The sequence below is a fragment of the Corapipo altera genome, unplaced genomic scaffold (assembly GCF_003945725.1).
Source record: "Corapipo altera isolate COAL_440 unplaced genomic scaffold, ASM394572v1 61411, whole genome shotgun sequence".
Classification (NCBI taxonomy): Eukaryota; Metazoa; Chordata; class Aves; order Passeriformes; family Pipridae; genus Corapipo; species Corapipo altera.
The window spans coordinates 28,856,818-28,878,286 of NW_020884875.1; the positions used below are offsets into that span (position 1 = coordinate 28,856,818).

The following is a 21,469-nucleotide window of genomic DNA, read 5'->3' on the forward strand; positions in this document are numbered from 1 at the left end:
GCACTTCACCCTCGTGATGACCATGCTGATCCAAAATCAGGATCTGGGTCTGTGGATGGTCCTCCAGAGCCAGAGCCCAGGACCTGCCTCCCCACCTCTATTCCAAGTGGAAGGAACAGCTGTGCGTGGCACAGAGCAGCCAGCCCCTGCAGACAGAGCTGGTTTCACTAAGGCTTTGTACCCCAGCTAAACCAGACCTGTGGAGAGCCCAGGTGACTCAGGTCACCCTGAGGGTGACACCCTGAGGGCTTCCAGGGCACCCTGAGGGCTTCCAGGGCGTCCCTTGGTGTCTCTCGTGCTGCACTTCCCATATGCAAAATGTCCTGCATCCTATGAATCCCTGAAGAGAGCTCTGGTTTGGCTGTAGGGTGAACTGAGGATGTCTTTAAGTGGGAACTCTGCTAGACCCTGAGAGCTCTCCCTGTACCAGTTGTGATTCTGCAGTGAGATCAAGTCGCCCTGCTGCAGCTCATGCTTTGATCCCACTCATAGCCCTGTCCATGCCAGGATCTAACTGCTGATGAGCACACTCATTCCTTTCAACAAGGCTCTTTTAAGCAAAAATAAGAGCAGAAAACAAAGCACACACACCACAATAAAACCTCTGAAAACATCCCCCCTTTTCATCTGCAAGGGAGTGGATCCAAGAGTTACTGTTCTGCTCCACAGCCAGGCACTGAGGTTGCCAGCAGTCCCCATCACCGCTACAAAGCAGCCCTTCTGCACCCCAGATATGCTGTAATTAAATTTTTGATGAATTTGTAACCTCAGAAACAATACTTTATTGGAAGTCACACATAAACAGACAAGTATTAAAAGCAGCAAACTCTAATTTACATGGGCTGTAATCAGTTTATAAATAATGGGGGTGCAAAGACTTGGACAGCCAGGTCAGAGCACAGGGAAAGCTACTTGGTAGCACTGGTTTGCAGGTTACAAGGGGTGGTATTTACAGATTTAAAACTGCCTGGATGCCTTTTCATACAATATAACATTAAAACAGGGAAACAGTCTCATGAGCTACAGCTCCACTGAGCCAAGTTCTGCCTCCATTTATACAAAATTCATTAATGCAATCAAAAGCAGAATCTGTCCCTTAATCTTTTTTAAATTAAAAATTGAATTTGGATCCTAAAGCCTAAGCTCAACTTGATAGCAGATGCTTGTACAAGGTATTCTCAGGTTCAAGCCAAATACTGGCTACATGATCCAACTTAAGTAACCTGTAGAAAAATGATCAACACACTTGCAGGAATTTAAACCAGAATTGCTGGATAATCTTCAGATGTCCCTTCAGAAATCTGTTTTTAACTTCAGTACATGCAGCCTTTCATCTCCAAGAACTTTATACATTCCAAAGCTGTCTTCAATGGATTTTGATGAGCCGTCGAGATTTGCAGCTAAGTAAGGCATCACTCCTGATGTCACTTCATTGAAGTAACACACCTGTTTGAACAAAAAATGAGACAAAAAAAGCCTGTGGATTGCAAGAGTTAGCCATTTTTTGCAGAGCCTAGATGAGCATCAAAGTTTTTATGGATGTGAATAGAAACATTCACTGCTTCTGAAGCCGAAGGCAATAATTTGCAAAAAGCATGTCTTTTCACAGCACTTCAGTGATCTCAGTGTCCTCACTGCTCTCAGATCCTCAAGCATCTGCAGGTAGATGTACAGAGCAGTGCAGCAAGAAACGTTATGTATACCCTGTTAAATATACGTGCTTTGTGAATAAAGCTGTTGCCTGAAAAAAATAATTGCAGCCACTGAGAGCTACTGAATATTTTCAGAAATGTGTTTCTTAAATGGAAAAGTTTGGGCCTTCCCATGGAAAAGAACAAGAGAAGAACACTGTCACTCATCCAGAGATGCGATTCAGATTGTGTGATTTCTGGCATATGAAAGTTAAAGTTAAGAATTTGGTCTGAACTATTTTCCATGGACTTCCTCTGTAGTCAGTGAAAAGAGATGGACACCCACAGAGACCAGTTTAATGCACACCTTCTAGAAGTGTGTTTTAGGAGTGAATGAATGACTTTGGAGGTGCACAGCAACCTCCAATGCCTAGTATAGACCTCATTCCTGACAGACAGATTGGCCAAAGTTGGGCAGGGCAGGTTCCACACAACCAGACTGGGGGAACAGACCCATTTTTTGGTTTGTATTTTGCTGTTGCCTTCACCGATTGTCAGTGACATGCACAGGTGATGCTCCCTGAAGGAAGGCAGAGATGAGGCCTCAGAGCCACTCACGGTACAGGAGCTGCTCGTGCTGGTGTGTATCTGGAACCCGGCACAAAGGACTTCACTCCTGGAGAACTCTGGGGATGGGGGCATTGCCCTGAGGGTCACCGACCTCACAGCCACGGTGTAAGGTTCACTGTGGGCAAGGGGAACCATCAAACACTTCTCTTGTCCAAAAAGATACACAGAAGTGACAACATACACAGCTGTACCAAAGGTGTCCCTTTCATATGGAGGTAAATAAGCTCCTGTGTGTTCACCTGTACTTGTTGAAGGGCTGGGCTCTCCTGGGTCTCACTGAGGCTTTATCAGACCTCTGTGGAAAGCCAAAGAACAACCACTCACATACAACATGTCCTTTTTAAAATTTATCCTGCTCTCCACAACCCATGTTTACAGAACAGCTCTTACTAAGAAGCAGCCCCAGCAAAGGTATTCAAACTCATTGAATCCCCTGATGTGAGGGTAGAAAGCAAGCACAGTACAGAACACTGCCTTTTACTGTTACCTTGAAGAATTACTGAATATAAGAAAAGAAATTGAGACTAAAGAAGGATAAGTAAAACCAAATGGTCCCATTTACCTGTGTTTCATTATGCAAGAACAAAAGGAAATCCAATAAAAAATAAAATAAAAAGCAGTGGATGTTAAACTGATCAAGAGACTTGGCAAAATTTACAGGTAAAATAATTGTGTGAGGTTTCAAGCACTGCCTTGAATAAGAAGATCTCCAGAAATACGTTGAATGGTACTACAACATCAGTTAAAACAAATAACAAGACAAATTCCCAGTTCGGTGCCTCAGCTCACTGACAGGCCTTCTGGGACATGATATTTTTTCCCGTTTGGAATTCTGGCCTATTTTCCCTCTAGACAGACCACTCCCAAAGAGTCGCCATTAGAGAAGCAATACTGGACTATGCTGTAAATTTGTGATGATCTGGATTTACTTCACTGCACCTTCATGCTGCAAAACAAATTCGGTTGTACAAACGCAGGCACCAACATACTAATCTAGCTTCTTAAAAAATAAAATCTTTGTCCCCCAATGACAGGAGGTCAACAGAACCCAAAACTGTGGCCCCAAAGTGCTCACAGTGAAATGCAAAGGCCCTACTCACTCTGGCTTTCAGGGTTGCCTTTGAGACATGAGAATCACAAAGTCTCTGGGTTCGTAGCCCCTTGTGGGGGGAGACGTCACATAATATATTTTCTCCTCTTCACTCACAGCCTGCAGGACCTCACAAGTCCTGCAAATACATGTAGCACACACACACAAGCCCTAATGTATGCAACAGCACCTCCTTTAAAAAACCACAGTGCAAATGTGTTCCATCCTAACATTAAACCTTTGATTTTCACATTCAGGCAGCAAGGGGGAGAGAGGAATAGAGAGTGAAAAAATGAGGTTTTCTGCAACACCTCATTAATATGGTATTTCTTCAGATTTCACTTGTTACAAGCCATCAATTCAGTAGAGATTGTATTTTTTCAAATATCCCTAAGTTTCCACTTTCACCTGGTAAAAACTTTTCAGGATGGAATAATTACCTGAAAGTGCTTCTCCTTTAAGGGAATATTCACCAAAACCAATTGGCATCATATTAATTCAACTCTAATCATTATTTTACACCACATAAGGTAAATAAAAACCCTCAAACACCTTTTACAGCAATTCCAAAACCTACTCCTTTTCAGATACACTTTAAAACATTTTTTTTTTCTGAAAATACACATTTTGAAGAACCCCATTTCTTGATTTCTCACTTTCACTGTAGAATGAATCTGAGCATCTGTGTCCCAAACAACACAAACATGAAGGAATCCAGAGTCTTCCTTAATTTTCACAGACAGCATGCACAATATATCCACCTCAAGTTGTACGCAACTTGAAGTTCTTACTAGCAACTTTTGGTTTTTGTCACTTTTAACATACACATGTCTAGGCATGGAATTGTGTTCATTTAAGAAACGGGTCACCTCTGTCCCATCCCTCTCTTTTGACAGTCCAGGGCACCTATAATTTGGAATCAGATTGAGTATAAACCAAATTTTAATGTAAAAAACAAAATCCACACTATGACTAACAAATCTTTGATGTCAGCTTCTTACAACAATTTCTTCTTAACTGGGTAGAAAAGTGCCAACATCTCAGGAAATATTTGTATCAGAAAGGGTTAGTTGTCAGTGGATTCAAGGCCCTGAAGAAAGGCAGGTTCTTACAGGAAATGTCTGTCCCATTGCTGGCGCAACGTGAAGTCGGACAGAAGGTAAAAAGTCAGGTCAGATGGGATCTTCACCTGCATTTCAACCTTGAAAGATAACGCATCACCCTCCTCAGGAGTCCATATTTTTATCTGAAAGAAAAAGTGAGCACGTACTGAAAACAAAGAATGACTGCATGAATATTTTAAGATTTATAAATGTTACAGATTTAGGACTTCAGCAGATTTTCTCAGGAGTACCCATGAAATACCAGATGCCTTTGTCCATACAAATCAGCCACACCTTGGCCTATGTCCCCTTCCCCTAAAGTGACTCAGCATTTCTCTTTCCAAAATACCCTTTTTTCTCTTTTCTGTGAAGCAGAGCATCCAGAATCAATGATATATGGGAAAACTATTTCAACACATGGTTTTGCCTCTCTTGCCTCACACTTGTAGTATCTTGTCTTGATTATTTTGGGTCTATTTCTAGTCATAGGCCTAAACCCTAATATTAAGAATTCAAAAGGAACAACTTGTACATAACAATGCACACACAAAAGAAGGGTTGGGCACATTCCATAAACCCTGTATAATGAAACAAGATGGGTAAAAGAGAGTACTTAAGAGTCAGTAGGCGTTATTCCCAAATCACTAGAATTCCTTATTGTTTGTGTCTGCTCTTACTCAAGCAGCTTATTGATCAGATGCAAGCACATCTCAGCAAAGTTTCATAGCCTGTGATGTGCAGGAGGTCAGACTAAAGTACTGCAACCACCTCTTCTTGCCCCCAAACATCTCTGGATTTACATGATTTTAAAGTGATCTGCCAGTCGCTAACCCCATTTCAGAAATCCAGCCTTAACAGATATCTGATGCCTCTCAGTGGTTTGGGAAACATGCCCTGCAACTGGGTTAACACCAAGTTTTCTCAGCTACATGATCTTGCTGCTGGTTTTCTTAGCAGGATGTTCCTCTATTAGAACAGGCTTACACAAGTTTCCTTGCTGATTTTGAGTTTATAACAATAGTAGGTGAACAGAGAGATGCTTTGCTTTCAGATTTCTGTAATCTTTGAATAGAAAAAGGGCTGGAGGAAGAATATCTGAAAGGAAAATCATGAATAGGAACAGCCTCAAGTGGCCTTTTGAGAAGACAGATAATATGGTATATATGAAAAATATGGTACATAAATTGCTGTGTGACTGGCAGTGTCCACTTGGAACTATCACAAGATAATGCCCTGCTGCTTAGAAACCTCTGCAGAGCTGGTGAAGGCAGTGTATTACAGACATACACACAGTAAAACACTGCTTTTCCTCGCCCAGCTCTTGTGGTGGAGCACAGCTCAAGTGGCTGTGCAGTGACTCTACAATGATGCACTTACATCATCCAGCGTCCTGGTTATTTCCCATCCTGGTTTTGCTGCCAGGTGTGTCAGTGCCTGAAACGTAAGACACATGTCTGAAAATGAAGGGGTAAAAGCACATTTCACTAAACATTGCAGAAATGAGATGCTCTTTTTTTCTATCGTTACCCCTCAACCGCAAGCAAATGTTTATTTTCCTTACAAGTGAAAACACAGCCTAGTAGTTTCTAGATTAAACTTCTAATGGGTAGATTATGTGCTCACATGGCTGCTGGCAAAGCAACCTTAATTAAAGAACAACAAAAAACTACTTTCAGCTTCTGCAGTTATAAAGCAGTGCAGAAAAACTGTTACCACCAGGGAGATAACACAGGCAACCTCTCAGACCACTAAATTAATGGCTTTGTCCATCTTCTTCCTAAGTAATTAGAATCTACTAGAAAATTAACCTCTTCTTTGCTATCAAGCTGTGGTCCATCTTGGCAATTGCTTTACACAGCAGGCTCAGAGCAGAGAAAGTGCAAATATATCCATTATTTATGCTTGGCTACAGTGGATGGAGTTCTCATTTAACCACCATATAAAGAGAATACACCCTTAGAGTATTTCATGGTAGGTTTTAATTTCATAGTAAATAAATCTTAAGTAAGCCATTTTTATCAGTGTGTGCATGTTTACAATCATTGTTTTTCAGAAAAAGAAAAAGGCTGCTTCAAACAGTGGTGATGCCTCTGTTAACAGCAAATCCCTTCCTGCATTATAATTCTCAACTACTTATTTTTTCATGTAATGGGAGTAGATGAATGAAAATTTCTGTGAGACACTGAGATCTTAAATGCAATAAAAATTTAGCCACAAAAACTGGACACTGAAAAGTTGTCTGTAAGTCCACCTAAATTCAAGTTCATCACTTTTCACTGCGTAACACAGGCTCAGTTTTACACACTCAAAAAGTCTAAAACCCCACCTTTTTATGCACCTACAGATTACCTGGTTGCTTCTCTCCCAGGGTTCAGAAGGTTTGTCTCCTTTAGCAGACAGTATGCATTTTCTAAAACAATTAAAGAGAGAAATAATAGCATGAATTGGTTCTTTACACTTCTATGTACACTAGAAACTATCATTTTCTATAGGCTTAAGTGTCTTCTAAATACAGATATTGTATCAATTTTTGGATGCAATACACACATGCAATAACTCCCTTTTTCTTTTCAAGGAAGATGGAGAAACCAAATAACCTGCAGAGCAAAGTAATTTTCAGACAAGTAGCCTCTAATAATTTGAGTGCATCTGAAGCAAAATTATTTGGAAATTTAATAATATAACATCATATATATATTAAGGAGATTTTGATTACTTAATGAATGATCAGGTTTTTTATAGGATGGATTATAAAATTAAGTTTTCAAAACCAAGTCCTCCTTGTAGCCCAGCTATACCTGGTTAGACACATTCTCCTTCGGGCAATAGCTCCATGGTATCCTCTCATACCATCCTTCATCAAAAGTAAACCAGACAGTCACAGATCTGATTATTTTAGAATAAAGTCTAAAAAAAGACCACTAAAAATAATTTTTTACAGATTAACAAATGCCAGAGAAATAATACAGGCAAGTAAAAAACTGTATTTTGTACCTCACCTTTCCCCAGATTAACCCTAGTCAGTGGTTTATTTTTGGCTTGGAAATATTCCCTTAAATTTGAAAAAACAATGTGATAAAAGAGTTGTATCACAGCTGCTCCCTCTTAGTGCTTTTTGGTGGTAAACCAGTGGCAGCTGGGCAGTGAACCACACACATTTTATTCTTTCTAAATGTGCCACCACCAAATAAACTATCAATTTAGTTCCTCATCATCAGATGTCCAAAGCACGAAGAAAGCATGGAAAAATTTTATTTTATTTTTGAAAAGTCAGTTTTTCCTCTTGGAACAGCCTGCAAAGTGCATGGTGAACTTTACTGCTTCAGTTAGTACTTGGGACACCTTGACTTATTTGTCTAGTTGCCATTCTATAAAAGATAAGATCTCTGATGTTAAACAATCATTTCATTTCTGCTAATGCTGGCTCTCTAAAATTCTTCTAATTGGAGCAGGAAGGTTCATGACTGGTGACATCACAGCAAACAATTTAACAAAGTATTCAAACTGCTTCAAGTGCTTCATGAACCACTTTCAGGGCAACACATGCTGAGATCTTCATGTCCAAAAGACTGGAAAGCCCACACACATCATGGGATTTGTTTGATTCCTCCACCCTTTTTTATTAACTCTATTTCTCATCTTTGTGAAGGATTTCTAAAAATAACTACTAATACTGTAGAGTTTCATCTACAGTCAGTGAAAATTGCATAAACATACAGACAGGTGGAAAAATCTCCAAAAAGCAGATTTTTCTTCCATGTCCTGGTTGTAGTGATGATCTGTTGCACACAGAGTGTGCTGGGCTGGACCACAGCACCTCAAACATGCATCCCTGCTGCCCCTGTGGATGAGAGCTCACCTCTGTTGTGGGTTTGACTTTGGGGAAGGGGAGCAGCTGTCCTTTGTCATTCACAGCACTAAAGATGAGGAATGCACTGTTAATGTGCCGTGGCTGGTCCTTGATCCACCCCTCACAGTCATAAACCTCAACACAGACACCAACCTCCACACTGAAAGAAAAGTTTATATTAATTATTGAACTACTTCAAGTGGTGCAGAAGGAGCCCTGAGACATGCTAAAAAGGACTGCTGTGCACCAAGGTGTGTGTGACTGAAATACCTTCTGTAGCAAACCAAATAAATTACTCAATCTGGACAGACATGTTTCAGAAATAAAATAAAATATGGGAGTAGCTAAGTAGCATTAGCAAAAATAAGTGATAAAATAGAAGCCAGATCTGCCAAGAGATGTCAAGATGGGTAAACTGGAATATTCTGAAGAATCACTGCTCTGGGACCAAATGAACCCTTGGAAATCCGTGAGTTTCAGAGGAATATTTAGGGACTGCATTTGCAGGAGTGAGATTTGGTTACAAATTATCTTTAAAATGAAAGCCAGAGAATGCATTGTTTTAAAACTTCCAGTGAGAAAAGCAAAAAACCCCCACATATAGATAGACAGTTTTAGATATAGATACATCCTACAAAGTTCCAGCTGAAAAAATAATTCATTCAGGAACACAATCCTCCTGGATTTCAGGCTGAAACTTGAAACACACAGTTTAGGCTGGTGCTAGAGAAGTCAATGAAGACAAACAGATGAGGAGCTTCACCTGTTCTGGAAGGTGTTGTTCACAATGGTGTTGAAGACGAGGCAGTCGCCCACAAAGGAGGGTCCCTAGAACTTAAACATGTTCACTGATTTCAGGACAGGGTATGAATGACAAAGGCGGCTGGGAAAGAAAGCAAGAGAGAGAGCAAAACACAGTCATGCTGAGGAACTTCCTTTGTTAGGTCTGGAGTCGGAAGGGATTATAGCAACAAGGTTTGCACGACTCAGAAGGTCACTACATTACACTAATTTACTCCATAACCCACTGGAAAACACTGACCATGTTCACCTCCAAGAGCACATAATTTGAGCTTCAAACATAATAATGCCACTTATGTCAAGCTGTTTCCTTTTCAACACATTTTACAAACACCAATTAATTCTCACTGCTTGATACTACCTTCTTTCAGAGCCAGACCATGAATCTCTTACCTACAGAGTAACCAGTTATTTCACAGAGTTTCATTAACCTCTGTATGCATAGGGAGTACATAAAATTGCCAGATCATAAAGCCTTTGAACAATTAAAAGAAACCTAAGCAGAAAGGTTGAGTACCAGAAAGTGTTCACGCAAAGCAATGTCAGCCTATCTATTCTTTTTAATATTTGTACTTTCTTTTTGCTTGTTTGCTAGACACTTTCTGCTGGTGTGATAAGAAATAAGAATAAAAAACTACTTGTTGTTGCCAAGTGCAGTTTGTGTAAATGGGATCTAGCTTGCAAGCTCTCTGGAGTGGGCAAAAATTAGGCTTCTTTATCAGTTCTAAATGCAGTCAAAGCCCTTCACTTCCTACTGGGATCTCTGTGCATCACACAAATTGGGAACAATACACAATAACACCATTTATTTTTAGACTCTGAAAAAACATGCTGTTCTCAGTGAGAAGCCCATGTCCACATCTGAGAATAGATTTTTCATTGTGCATCTTTTAAATCTGAAAACACAGTTTTGCAGCGCTCCTAGCCTTTAACTGAACTGCACTTTGAAAACTAATGTACCAGTATTGTTAAATGCACATAATTATCTGTAGCTAATTAACTGACTGGTACATCTATTTAATAGCCTAATACATTCAAATGACTTTGTAATGAAATTAAAAATAACTTGCTCTTCTAATTTAAAATGTTAAACATTGATTTTATTTACAATGTTAAAAATGCAAACACCCTATTATTGAAAATAAGAGAGGAACAATACAGAAATCTGGCCTAAATATTCAATTTTTCATGGCAAAGTTTGCTCTGAATGCTTTTACTGCAAGGGTAAGAAATAAGAATACATATCAAGTTCTAACTAATATTAATAATATTCAACTGTTTTATTTCTATCTTCAAGATTTTCATGTATTGTCAGTCAGAATAAAGGTGCTGGGGAGGGGAAAGGGCAGAAGGAAGGTGATTAAACTTTAAAATTCCCTTAGAATTTCTTTGTCAAGGATTATCCCTCCTTTTCCATTCTTCCATCAGAGTTTGCAGCCATGCCAACTCTTACCTCACACCTTCAAAGGTCAGGTCTTGCTCTGAGTGGCCTCAAAAAAGATTCACAGTGAGACCAGTTATCCCTCAAGCAAAAAACTACAAAATCTCTGTTTTCAACCAGCCTCTGGCACTAGCTATTATTCCTGAATTTTTCAGCATGATAAATCATATTTGACATTCATTAGCTCAATGGAAATTCGTTCAATACTCAGTTTGCTGCTATTTTCCTTCCCTTTTTAAATCTAAATGTGACTCTCACTAGGTAAAATTTATCCGATAAAAACAGGTAAATATTTTGGGTCATATTACGGCAAAAACCTGCAACAATCCCTTCAAGCCAATGGAGCTGCACACTGGGGTAAGGCCAGTGCACTGATGTTACTAAAACAAGTTGTTTATCCAACCACTACAGAAAATCTGTTGTTATCAGTACAAATACTGACTATAAACCAAAACCACATGAATAATGAATGGCAAAGCCATTTAATTATTAAAGTTAAAAAGCGAAAACATATCTAACATCCCTGCAGTGAATTAGGTCACTTGCCATGCAAGGAGAATTCGAACTGAAACTTCAGTGGTGCTCACAAAAAAGCTTTGTGCAGTGTCCAAGAACAGGAAGGGAGAAAAACAATGGTTTGACTCCAGGAGAGGAGGAATTAAATGATTTTATGACTAGGCCACACTGAGTAGCAGCGTCACAAAAAATACTTTGTACCTGGCTTCATCCTGATTTAACAATTGATTTTGCTTTTAAACACTGCACCAACCAAAAGGAGGGCAAGTTTCAGTTCCTGCATCCAGTTCTGACTTTCTGCAGAGATTCCCAGGAGGATAACACAGTCTCCTTGCCCTTAGGGTCTGTATGTGCAATACTTGACTCTCACAGTGGCTGTGGGAGCTGTACCATATAAATAGTTCAAGGGTCTCCTGCAATGTGAGGAGGAAGAAAAGTTAAAAAGGTCTGGGTCTCTATTCTTCATGAAATAAATCCCTGTGAAAGTCTTAATATCTAAAGCACATCTATTTAGAACCATATGTAGAGATTGTGGTGTAGGAAATACCTTGCTGAAATACTCGCCACTGTCTCCATCCAAGCCATGATCTGGTCACCAAAAGTGTTTCCATGATGGTTTGCATGAGGAGGCAGGACAAGCTCAATACTCTGTACATGAGTAAGTTCAACTGAAATTGCATCTTCCTCTTCAAAAGTATCTGAAATATGGCAGCAATGCATCAATGAATTTTTTCAGAAGAAAATGCACCCTATTACTGAAGTGTGCATTTGCTTCAGGCATTGCAAAAAGAAGAAAAACAGGAAGACACAGAAGAACCAGAGCCCTGTTCATCACTTATTCGAATGTCTTTCAAAGACTTTGCCACTGTGTGTGATTGGCACCTGTGCAAATGTGTCTAATTAAGGTTAGAGTATGACATGATTATGTCAAACTTGTTACAACTCTCGTGATTACCTGAGACAACATATAACAGACAAAAGAGAGAAGGAGGATCTGGATCACCTTCCATTGTCTGAGCATTTCCAGTACCACTTTCAAATGTTTAGCCATACATCCTCACTCTGATCTTTGTTCTTCTCAGTGGTGTTTTGTAGGAACAGATTTAGGCATGAGATTATGTCAGTTATTTTAAAAGTGCTAAGGCTGCTTGACCTGAATGGTACTTCTGACTTTCACCATAATTAACTATCTTTGTGATTATATAAATGTGCAGAAACACGTGACTAACTTGTACTTTGGACCTACTTGAGTTGTTGCCTAAGATCCACTCAGCAGACAAGGATCACTTTCTGGGTATGATTTGTACCTATTTTGCTACCTAGCAGCCTTTCCATGAAATGTTTTCTCCTCTCCTCTATTTTGCCTGTAAGAAGGTGAATTAGTGCTACAATAAATATCCTTGAAGGAAGTTTCCAGGAAATGCAGTGGAGATAAAACCCATCAACCTCTGATTTGTCTGTCAGGGTATTCAACTGTACCCTGTGAGACAATTACCATTAAGACAAATAGCTTCTTTGCTTATAGCAAACAAGACTCTTCAGTTCTACAAAGTTAAGACTAGAATCTATGTTTACAACAGGTTTAATCTCTCCTCAGTAAAATCTCAGTAAAAGCCTGTATTTTATACATGGAGTACATTTTCAAAATACCAGCATATTTGCTTAACTGCTGGAAATAATTTCTTTTCCAGGGAAACATAGCAACTTTTGAGCACAAGTCTCTTCAAGAACAGAAATTACTGTCAGAATAAAAGATGAACCTGTTTCTTGGCTCAGCTTTTCTAATTTGATCACTAAGTGTTTAAAAGATTTTTTTTACCTGTTTTGACACCCATGTTATGAAATTTTTCCTGCTTGTTGGGAATGATCTCAGGGCATAAGCATAGTTCTTAGTGCTTTCTTCAAATACATGGCCATAAACCTGAGTGAATTTTATCCCTCTATCTACACTACAGTGAGTGTCACAGGACTTTATCACTGCATTGCAAAGTTCTATGTGAAGGGTTAAACCTCACAAATGGAATCTAGGTGAAGATCTGTATTTCACATCTATTTAGTGCATGAATGGCCTTCAATCCTGCAATTTTAAATTTGGAATTTCTGAAAGACAAAGAAATGCCTTCACAAATCTGGCACATTCTTTTCCACATGACAACACAACCCCAAGGAAATCGACATGTTTTGTCTGCTTTTTTACTCCCTGCTAGCTGCCCACAAGTCTTTTGTTCCTTTTTTTATGCAATCACCTTCCTTATTACTCTCCTGCATTAGGTTTTGAAAGATCTGGAAACAGCCCAGTCTAATTCTTCTCCTCTCAATAGCCAGGCTGTGCTCCAGGTGGTCTTCTGCGGACAGAAGCTTTACAGGTTCTAACTCAACCTATGCAAATGAAAAAGAAAAAGACCCAACAGTTGTTAATTTCACAATCATAACAAAGCGCACTTTGAACTTAGAATGGCATCAGCATTTTCTACAACCTCTTGCTTGTTCAAGATGACAAACACAATAATACAAACAAGCACAGAATTTAAAGTTTGAGAGATTCTGCATTATCCTTTCTGGATCATTCATTAAAACCTAATGACAAAGTGCTTTTAGCTTTTAAATGCAAACATCCATGAGAGTACACAGAGTTTAAGACACTTAAAAAAAAAAAAAAGGAAAAGAAAAATTAATATGAAGGTTTGAGTATTGAATTTTTGAATTACAAAGTTAACCAGTGACGTAAGTGAAAATTCCCATGTATGTCAGTTCAATGACAAACTGATAACAAATATGTACTGGCTTAAGAAAATTATTACATTTGGATAATTACAGCACAGGTGTCACTGAATAGTCACTTGTGTCATTTGTCTACAAGGTCTAGGCTCAAAAATAATGCACCAAGCACTGCAACACACACAGAAATTAAACATTTTGTGTCTTGCCTTGGTGCTGCTAAGGCAAGCTTTTGACTCAGCTTTTGACTCTTCCCTCAAACCCTCTTGCCATTTCCTTGCTTCCTTTCTGGTTCTCCTCAAGAACTTCCCATCTTCTTCCAGATGGTCCAACTAACAGATTAAGATGGTGGGTGCACAGTGGTTCTCCCTCCACAATTTCAGAAACAGTTGTTCAGAAAAGTGGATTTGGAAAAAAAAAAAAAAAATTCTTTAATTTCTCCAAGACTTTGTGAAGGAATTTGAACTGAGTTCTCAAACTCCCTCTGGGACATTCCTGCTTTAAGTCTAACCTTAGTTAATCATCACCAATTTAATCCTGAATTAATCTCCCTGGAAATTTGGGCAAAAGGTAAACGGATTGATTCCATGGATATGATATCGAACCAATAATAAACAATTCTTTCAGTGCTTTCAGGGAAGCAATTTGGCCATTAGCCTTTCAGAGACAAGCTGGGCTTTAGTTTTGGTAAAACTGTTCCAGTCTGTTTCTTCTGTAAATGGTAATATACCATCACAGAAGAGAAAGTAGAAATGGATATATTAATGGCTCATGGGATGACTCTGCCAGCCTCCAGTGGATGTTAAGAAAGCAGATGCACTGTCATAACATGTTCAATGAGACAGGAAAGTCAGATACATGATTCTGGTCACATTCAAGAAAGTAGAATGCTACATAAAAAGGGATTTTGTTAAGAGAATCTGAGGAATATTTGGCCTTTCTTACAAGAAAACTTTAAAGGGACTGTGCCTGTCTGGTACAGCAATGTGAAGGCCAACAGTACTGTGACTGATTTCTAAATACCTCCAGGGAGCCAAACACTGGGGAGAAGAAACAGCATTGGTATGAAAACTAATTAATAAAAATGGCAAAGAATTAATCTGGCTTGGAAGCTAGCTTTAAAATAACGCCTTCTATCTGAACAGTGATGTCTGAACAACCTCCTCATAAGGGGAAGCAAAGGATAAAGAAACCCCACCCTCCCATCCTTGCAGGTTTCAGGGTTTATTTAGATCAGCCTCTGAAAAGGAGAGAGACTGTGGAGTCTCTTCCAGTGCTTGCCTCTCTCAATATTGCACCCCTTACTACAGTTCTGTGAAAAACAAATGTGCAAAAGAAAGTGGAAAAAATAATAATAGTAGTAGCAATAATAATAGTAATAGCCTAACAATTTCAGAGCAGAGAATTCAAAACAAAACAAAATGAAACAACCTCATCTATATAAAGTCTGGACTTTGTGCTCTTTTCCTATTACTGATCAGATTAAAACAGTATGACCATCTTCACTGGGTTTCACAATCAAGACAGTTGGTTTATTTCACAGAAACTCAGTCACTTCAAGCTTAGAAGGAAACTGAAAGAATACCTTTCCAGCACCAACTGGTTTGGCTACATACGTTCCATATGCCACACTCAGTTTTTTCAACATTAGTCAAAACATCCTCTACTCTAACCTTGATGCCAATCTAAAAGGAAGGAGAAAATAAGGGTTTTTATATCTTTGTCAGCTGAGACAAAATGGTGCAGCTTTTATCAAATTTATCATGTCCATCTCTCCATGTAAAAAGGAAAAGGTAAAAAACTGCTTTGCTATCACAGATGCATCTTTGAACACCTGAGAATATCACACCGTTCGCTGAGCTCTGAAGGTTTTTTTAGTACAACCACTGTTTAGCAAAATAAAACACAGGAAAGACACTGAGGTGTAGTTTTATGGATACTTCTTTCCATTTACTTGTTTGCCATTTGGAATCCCCATTTGAATCTTTCTAAGGTCTGTATGGGCTAAGAGGTCTGTCTAAATGTACAAAACACACTGAAACACTTGAAGGTGAAACACTGTATTTGTTCCCATGCCTGACGTGCATTGAAGCTTCTGATTTTTTTCTAATTTTTAGAGCCTTTTTGAACATGTTCTCTGTGAGATGCATCACTCCTGTTAATATTAATGGAATTGGACTCAGGCACAGTGCAGAAAAAGTACCCCTAAGGTTCTGGTTTCAATTCTGATTTTCGATTCTTATTTCCAATTTTCTGATTCTCAGTTCTGACTTTAAGTCACTTGGCAATGCACTGCATATTTGTTACAATATGAAGAGTAAGAACATATTTACATCTGATTTACCTATTTTTGTACCAGAAGTTTCAAAAATACTTAGAACTCCACCTATTCAGTGCATCTCATCTAAAGGCTGCTTGGAGGTCAACATCTTTGGACTGGACCAACACCACCTATCCCAATACAGCTCCCAAAGACTTCAGTTCTTCAGGGTCCAGTTTCTACTTTGACATTGATTATTCTCCAGGAAACATGTAATTATAATACTTCAAAACCAGAGTTTCATTACACAGTGTTATTGTTTAAATACCTGCACAGGTATCTGTATCAAATCTGCACGCACATCTGCTCCCACCTTTGTTCTATTCCTTCAATATCATTGGGAATAAGAGTGGTGATCTCTTACCTCCATGCTGGTTCTGAATGCTCTGTTCACCTTTGCTTTGATGGTAATAATTTGTCCCACCCTGTTAAGAAGAATAACACCTTAGAGAATGCAAACATGTAGCTATGTAAGGGCTTGAATGTGCCTCCCTATCTATTCCTAATAGTGAAGAAAATCTCATTAATCACTTGGTGTCTTCCACGTCACCCTGAAAATTCACTGAAAAAGTTAATTTTTCACTGTTTTCAGTTTAGCACTGTTATTCACCAGTCAGACTTTGCTCATGCTCAATAAAATTATAGTTACTCAGAGAACTGTATAACCTCTATGCTAAAATTGCTTTTCCTTGCTGATGTCTGTATGACCTAGGTAGGCTCCAGGCCCCAGATACACCAAGAAATTTTGGCTTAGATTCTGCTTTTGCTCAAAATCTTACTGTGAGTTACACCAAATCACTGAGTACATCTGGCTGCAAAGCACACAGATACACTCCACATACATCTCTGGCATCCAGATACATGTATATGAGGAAATAATCCCAGGTCAAAAAGTGCTCTTTGACATCTTCAAAGGATGGAGAAAGAATTCACATTCCAAGTCTTGGACAAGAACAGGGCTGCATCTTGTCCCCTCTGTCCTGGCAGCATACCTCTGAAAACCACTCTTCTCCATCTACCTACTTAAAATACTTAAACAGAATTACAATTTTTTCTTTTATATTTATTATATTATTTATTGATGTTTTATTGTATTACTTAATTTATTATTTATTCTATTTTTTCTTCCCGTTCTTATATCATCAAATCAAATTTAATGAGGAAATATTTTTTTTCCTTCTGGAATTTCTAAAGTACTTGTTAAGTGTTGATACCAGGAATAAATCTTGTTTCCAAACCCCTAAAACCCTAACATAAGGCAAAGCTGGGAAGGTGGAAGGAAGGCAGTTTCCCCTCAAGTTGTCCCATTGAGCAGAGTAGTGAAAGGACACATTGTGCCTGGTAAGTCAGAGCCACAGCCAAAGTAGCTGGGCATCAGGCCACTGCCTCCACGGAATTTAAACTGACTTAGACTGCTAAAGATCAGCCCTGGGGCAGGCGAAGTGCTGCTAACTACATCCAAGACTGATGTAAAATATATCTCAGAGCACCTGAGTACCTGTGAAACAGCCACTCACAGATAAGGATTTGGCACAGTTATGACCCTGGTTCATATAAAAAAAAAAAATTCTTCCTAATTTAATAAATAGCGTTTTAACATTTTTTTCTTCCAATAACAGAACTACAAAAGAATTGTTGACAAACACTAGAATGAGAAATAGGAAACCTCTTCCTCTACAGGAAGCAATAAACTACACAGGAAATTTTTTGTTCACATTTAAGAGCACAAGTGGAAGCTTTTGAGTAGACAGAGGAGAAAAATGGTCAGTGGAAAGAATCAAGATCATCTGCAGGTACACAGCCCTTATTAGCTTTTGAAGAAGGTATTTAGAAGCAGTTTTTCCATTATTCATTGCAAAGAAAAAGCACAATCATTAATGTAATGGTTCTCAGCTGCACAGCTCATTTTCAGAAAGGAGAATGTTCAGAACAGTAACAATAGATACACAGGGGCAGAAGTCACAGAACACCACACTTACACCTAAAACTGCCAGAAACTTAATAGAATGAACGGACTATGATTTGCACATGGAACACTAATGAAATTTAAATAAGTGTAATTTAAAATTAGATGTAATTGGAAATCAGTACCATTGAACTACTGCATATTAAAAGACAAGGAAGAGGGATTTACTTGTTATCATGGCATAAAACTGAGTTTAGAACTATAGAGAGTTCTGGAAATTTCTGTTTCCAAGTCAACTGGAAAGAAGGAAGCACAGAAGACTTAATCCTTACAGAACATTTAGTAACTTGAGCTAGGTAAATGAAACCTTACAGTAAGTCACTTACAAAACATCTTATTCATTTACTAGAGGGAGCAGAAACAGCTCTGTTACTTAGTAAGATGTTTGTATAATCAACTGGATCAGGCATAATTTAGGAATTTGCAGGATGCTAGGGATGACCTGACACTGAAAAATAATTTCTTTAGCTACTCCACAGTTACTAGATTCTAAATTCTTCTAAAAATGAAATATTGATGTCACAAGTGGAAGAAGAACTAGAGATGCATTTGGAAACAAATATGGAAGGAAAAGTATTTTCATTATATTTCAGAAGCTCTGTTCTGCTCTCAGGAGCAAGACAGGAAATTGCTCTGAAGCTACTAACTATGATGTACTATGCCTAAAAGAGAAATTCTGATTAGTTTTCACAGACAAGATTTTTTTCCTAAGGGCGAAATGAAAAACACAGAGCAACAGCAGGCAGGACAAACACTTCAATATTGCAAAACAGACAAAGAAATGCTCTTTTGGGTTCTGGATTTGATATGATTATGTTCTCTTCTCTGTCACTGGTTCTAGTTCTCATCCTAATGGCCACTGCTCTAAAAATCATAAGTGTGAGTGGATGCTGATTTTACACTTGGACAGCAAACTGTTTTAAATTGACACCAGCTGTACCTCTGACAGGCAGTGTTGCTTTTGTTTACAGCCAAGACAACTGCACGTGCATTGGTCTATGCAACCAGGTCTATCCCATCTAAGCTCTCCTTAATTCCCAGATTACAAGGTGTAAAACACACACAAAAAATACAAAGTAATGGCTTTAAGTTAATGTAAAGACATGATTTAGGAATAAAGGTGCTATTTCCTCTTATAGTGTCTTTTATCCCTCTGAAAATCATGAAAAATGGTTAAAACAGGTTAAGTCCTGTGTTATCTTGTAAGAGTCAGCCAATTCGGTGATTAAGGAATGAAAAACATTTCTGGTTTTTCTACAAGAGCTGAAAGAAAGAGATGATAAGAAATAAACCAAAAGAGCACTTGCAACAATACAAACATTAATACAGTAACTTTTATAGGTATACATTCCTCATTTAACAGAGATACCTAGTGACCTGCATCATTCACTTTCACTAGAGCCAAAGACACCATGCCATAAGTTTTTCATCTCGGCTGCCAAGTCAAAGTAACAACAATTTATTTCTGACCTATGAAATCAATCTGTTTTCTAGGTGGGACAGGTTATCACAGGTAGAAATGAGCAATTTTAGGACTTAGCCCTGTAACTCTGGTGAGTTCATCAGTCTGCTCTCGCTGATTCTGTAATTTGATCTCTGCCAAGTAAGGATCTCTGGAATGAAAACACCTGGTTTTCATTCAGCTGGTTCTGTACCTGGCAGCCTCCTCAAACTGTATGTCATCCATGGACACTGTCATGCAGGACACACCAGCATGTTTCTCACCTTCAAAAGAGACACGGGGGCACACAGTTACCACAAGGCACATGCAGTGAGCTATTCACCTGTAGATTTGAAACAGAGATCACACACGGCAGATCCCAGCTCTTCCTGTGAACACCAAAATGCAAGTCTGCAGTGGGCCCCTTAGAAAAAAAGAGAAGCTAAATAAGAATAAAGTTAGTATTTATCATGATTTCATGGTAAAGGGTATTCATATTGAAAGGTAACATCAGGAGATGAGACTAGATGATGACAATGATACTACTCAGTTTGAAAATCTCTATTTAATGTTGTTCTCTAACAATGAATGTTCTGGTAAGAGAGCAGTAACAAGCATGTTGCAGGATAGAAAAAGTCAAAAAGTCTTAAACAGCTTACAGAAATCTCCCTCAAAACAGTGTGTCATTAATATCAGCTCGGGTAAACCAAGATGTAAGTTTTATGACAGTTGAGGATTTTCAGATACAGAAGAAAAATCTGCTGCCTTATTGGTATGGTCATAGCAGTGGAAAGCAGGCAAGTACATGTCTTCAGCCGTGTACCAAAACTGCATGGATTAAATAAAAGCAAATGCAAACAAGATTTTAAAAAATCAAAACCAGTACTTACTTACTTACTTACTGTAAAATATTTTTACCAAAATTTGAACTGTGTTCTTCATCTCCCTGGGATGCATTTGGTTGTGAAAAAGAATGCAGTCTTTCTGGATTAATTATGAAAGTTAACCTGAAATAGGTAAATATTTTCTTTACTGTTAATACTTAATAGCCTGATAGCTTTTATCACAACTTATTGTGACATATTATGTATTTGACCATAGCACCTAGAGCTTCCAGTCAGAGTTAAATCTCCACTGAACTAGGAGCTGCATAAACATAGGGAACCTCTGCTTCATAAAGTTTCCTGAGTGACAGAGGCAAAGGAGAGGAGTAGCGGGAAACCTGGAGAATAGCACCACACAACAACCTGAATATGAAGCTGTTGTCAGAGAAGGTTCAGGTTGGATCTCAGGAAAAGGGTCTTCCCCCGGAGGGTGGCTGGGCACTGAACAGGCTCCCTAGGGAAGCGGTCACGGTCCCAAGGCTGCCAGAAGTGCCCGGACACAAAGCTGTGCCTGGACACAGTGGTCTGCCACGTGCTCTGGGACGACACCGAGGCAAGACCACGTGACGCTGTGCGGACCCTTCCACACCCCCCCCGTAAATGGGAAATCTAGAACACTTTCCCCTTCCACCGTCTGAAACCTTCCCTCAAGCCTCCCTCGGCCCCCAAGGCGGCGGGTGATCTCGCCGCCTCCTGGGCGAACAGCAGGACGAGGTTCCCGGTATTCCGGGCGGGGTGTTCCCAGTACCTGCGAGGCAGGCGGCGGCGTCCATCCAGCGGAGCAGCTGCCCGGCGCTCAGCTCCCCGCGGGGGTCGGCGTGGACCGGCAGGAACCCCTGGCACATGCACACATCCATGGGGGAATGTCTCTTCCCGCAGCCGCCCCAGCAACCGCAGGCTCCACGCTCCGGGATCACCGCCGCCCGCCGGGATGGGCGGGACAGGCCCGCCCCGGCGCCGCGGGATCGGCCGGGATCTCCTCCGGCTGCGTGAGGGCAACGCTGGGCAGAGGGAGAGACGGGGACAGGGTGAAGGGAAGGGGGGGGACGGGGTGAAGGGAAGGGGGGGGACGGGGTGA

The 21,469-nt window shown here is 39.6% G+C and overlaps 2 protein-coding genes across 3 annotated transcripts in view; one reads left to right on the top strand and one right to left on the bottom strand.

The window, feature by feature from the left end:
• Positions 1-606: 606 nt before the first annotated feature.
• ACOT12 (acyl-CoA thioesterase 12) lies at positions 607-21,271 on the bottom strand. The gene is given in 17 exon segments (XM_027635201.1): positions 607-1,362; positions 1,364-1,446; positions 2,250-2,376; positions 3,362-3,490; positions 4,464-4,597; positions 5,832-5,908; positions 6,797-6,864; positions 7,253-7,308; positions 8,314-8,464; positions 9,068-9,187; positions 11,610-11,760; positions 13,309-13,441; positions 15,366-15,417; positions 15,419-15,465; positions 16,465-16,525; positions 19,722-19,791; positions 21,140-21,271. Coding segments are annotated over 17 exon segments (1,617 nt in total). The 5' UTR covers positions 21,249-21,271; the 3' UTR covers positions 607-1,313.
• LOC113943419 overlaps positions 21,255-21,469 on the top strand; it is a 22,155-nt gene continuing 21,940 nt past the window's right edge. For both annotated transcript variants that reach the window (XM_027635200.1, XM_027635199.1), the window contains exon 1: positions 21,255-21,380. In XM_027635200.1, coding sequence (XP_027491001.1) covers positions 21,255-21,380 — 126 coding nt within the window. The remainder of the gene's footprint in view (positions 21,381-21,469) is intronic.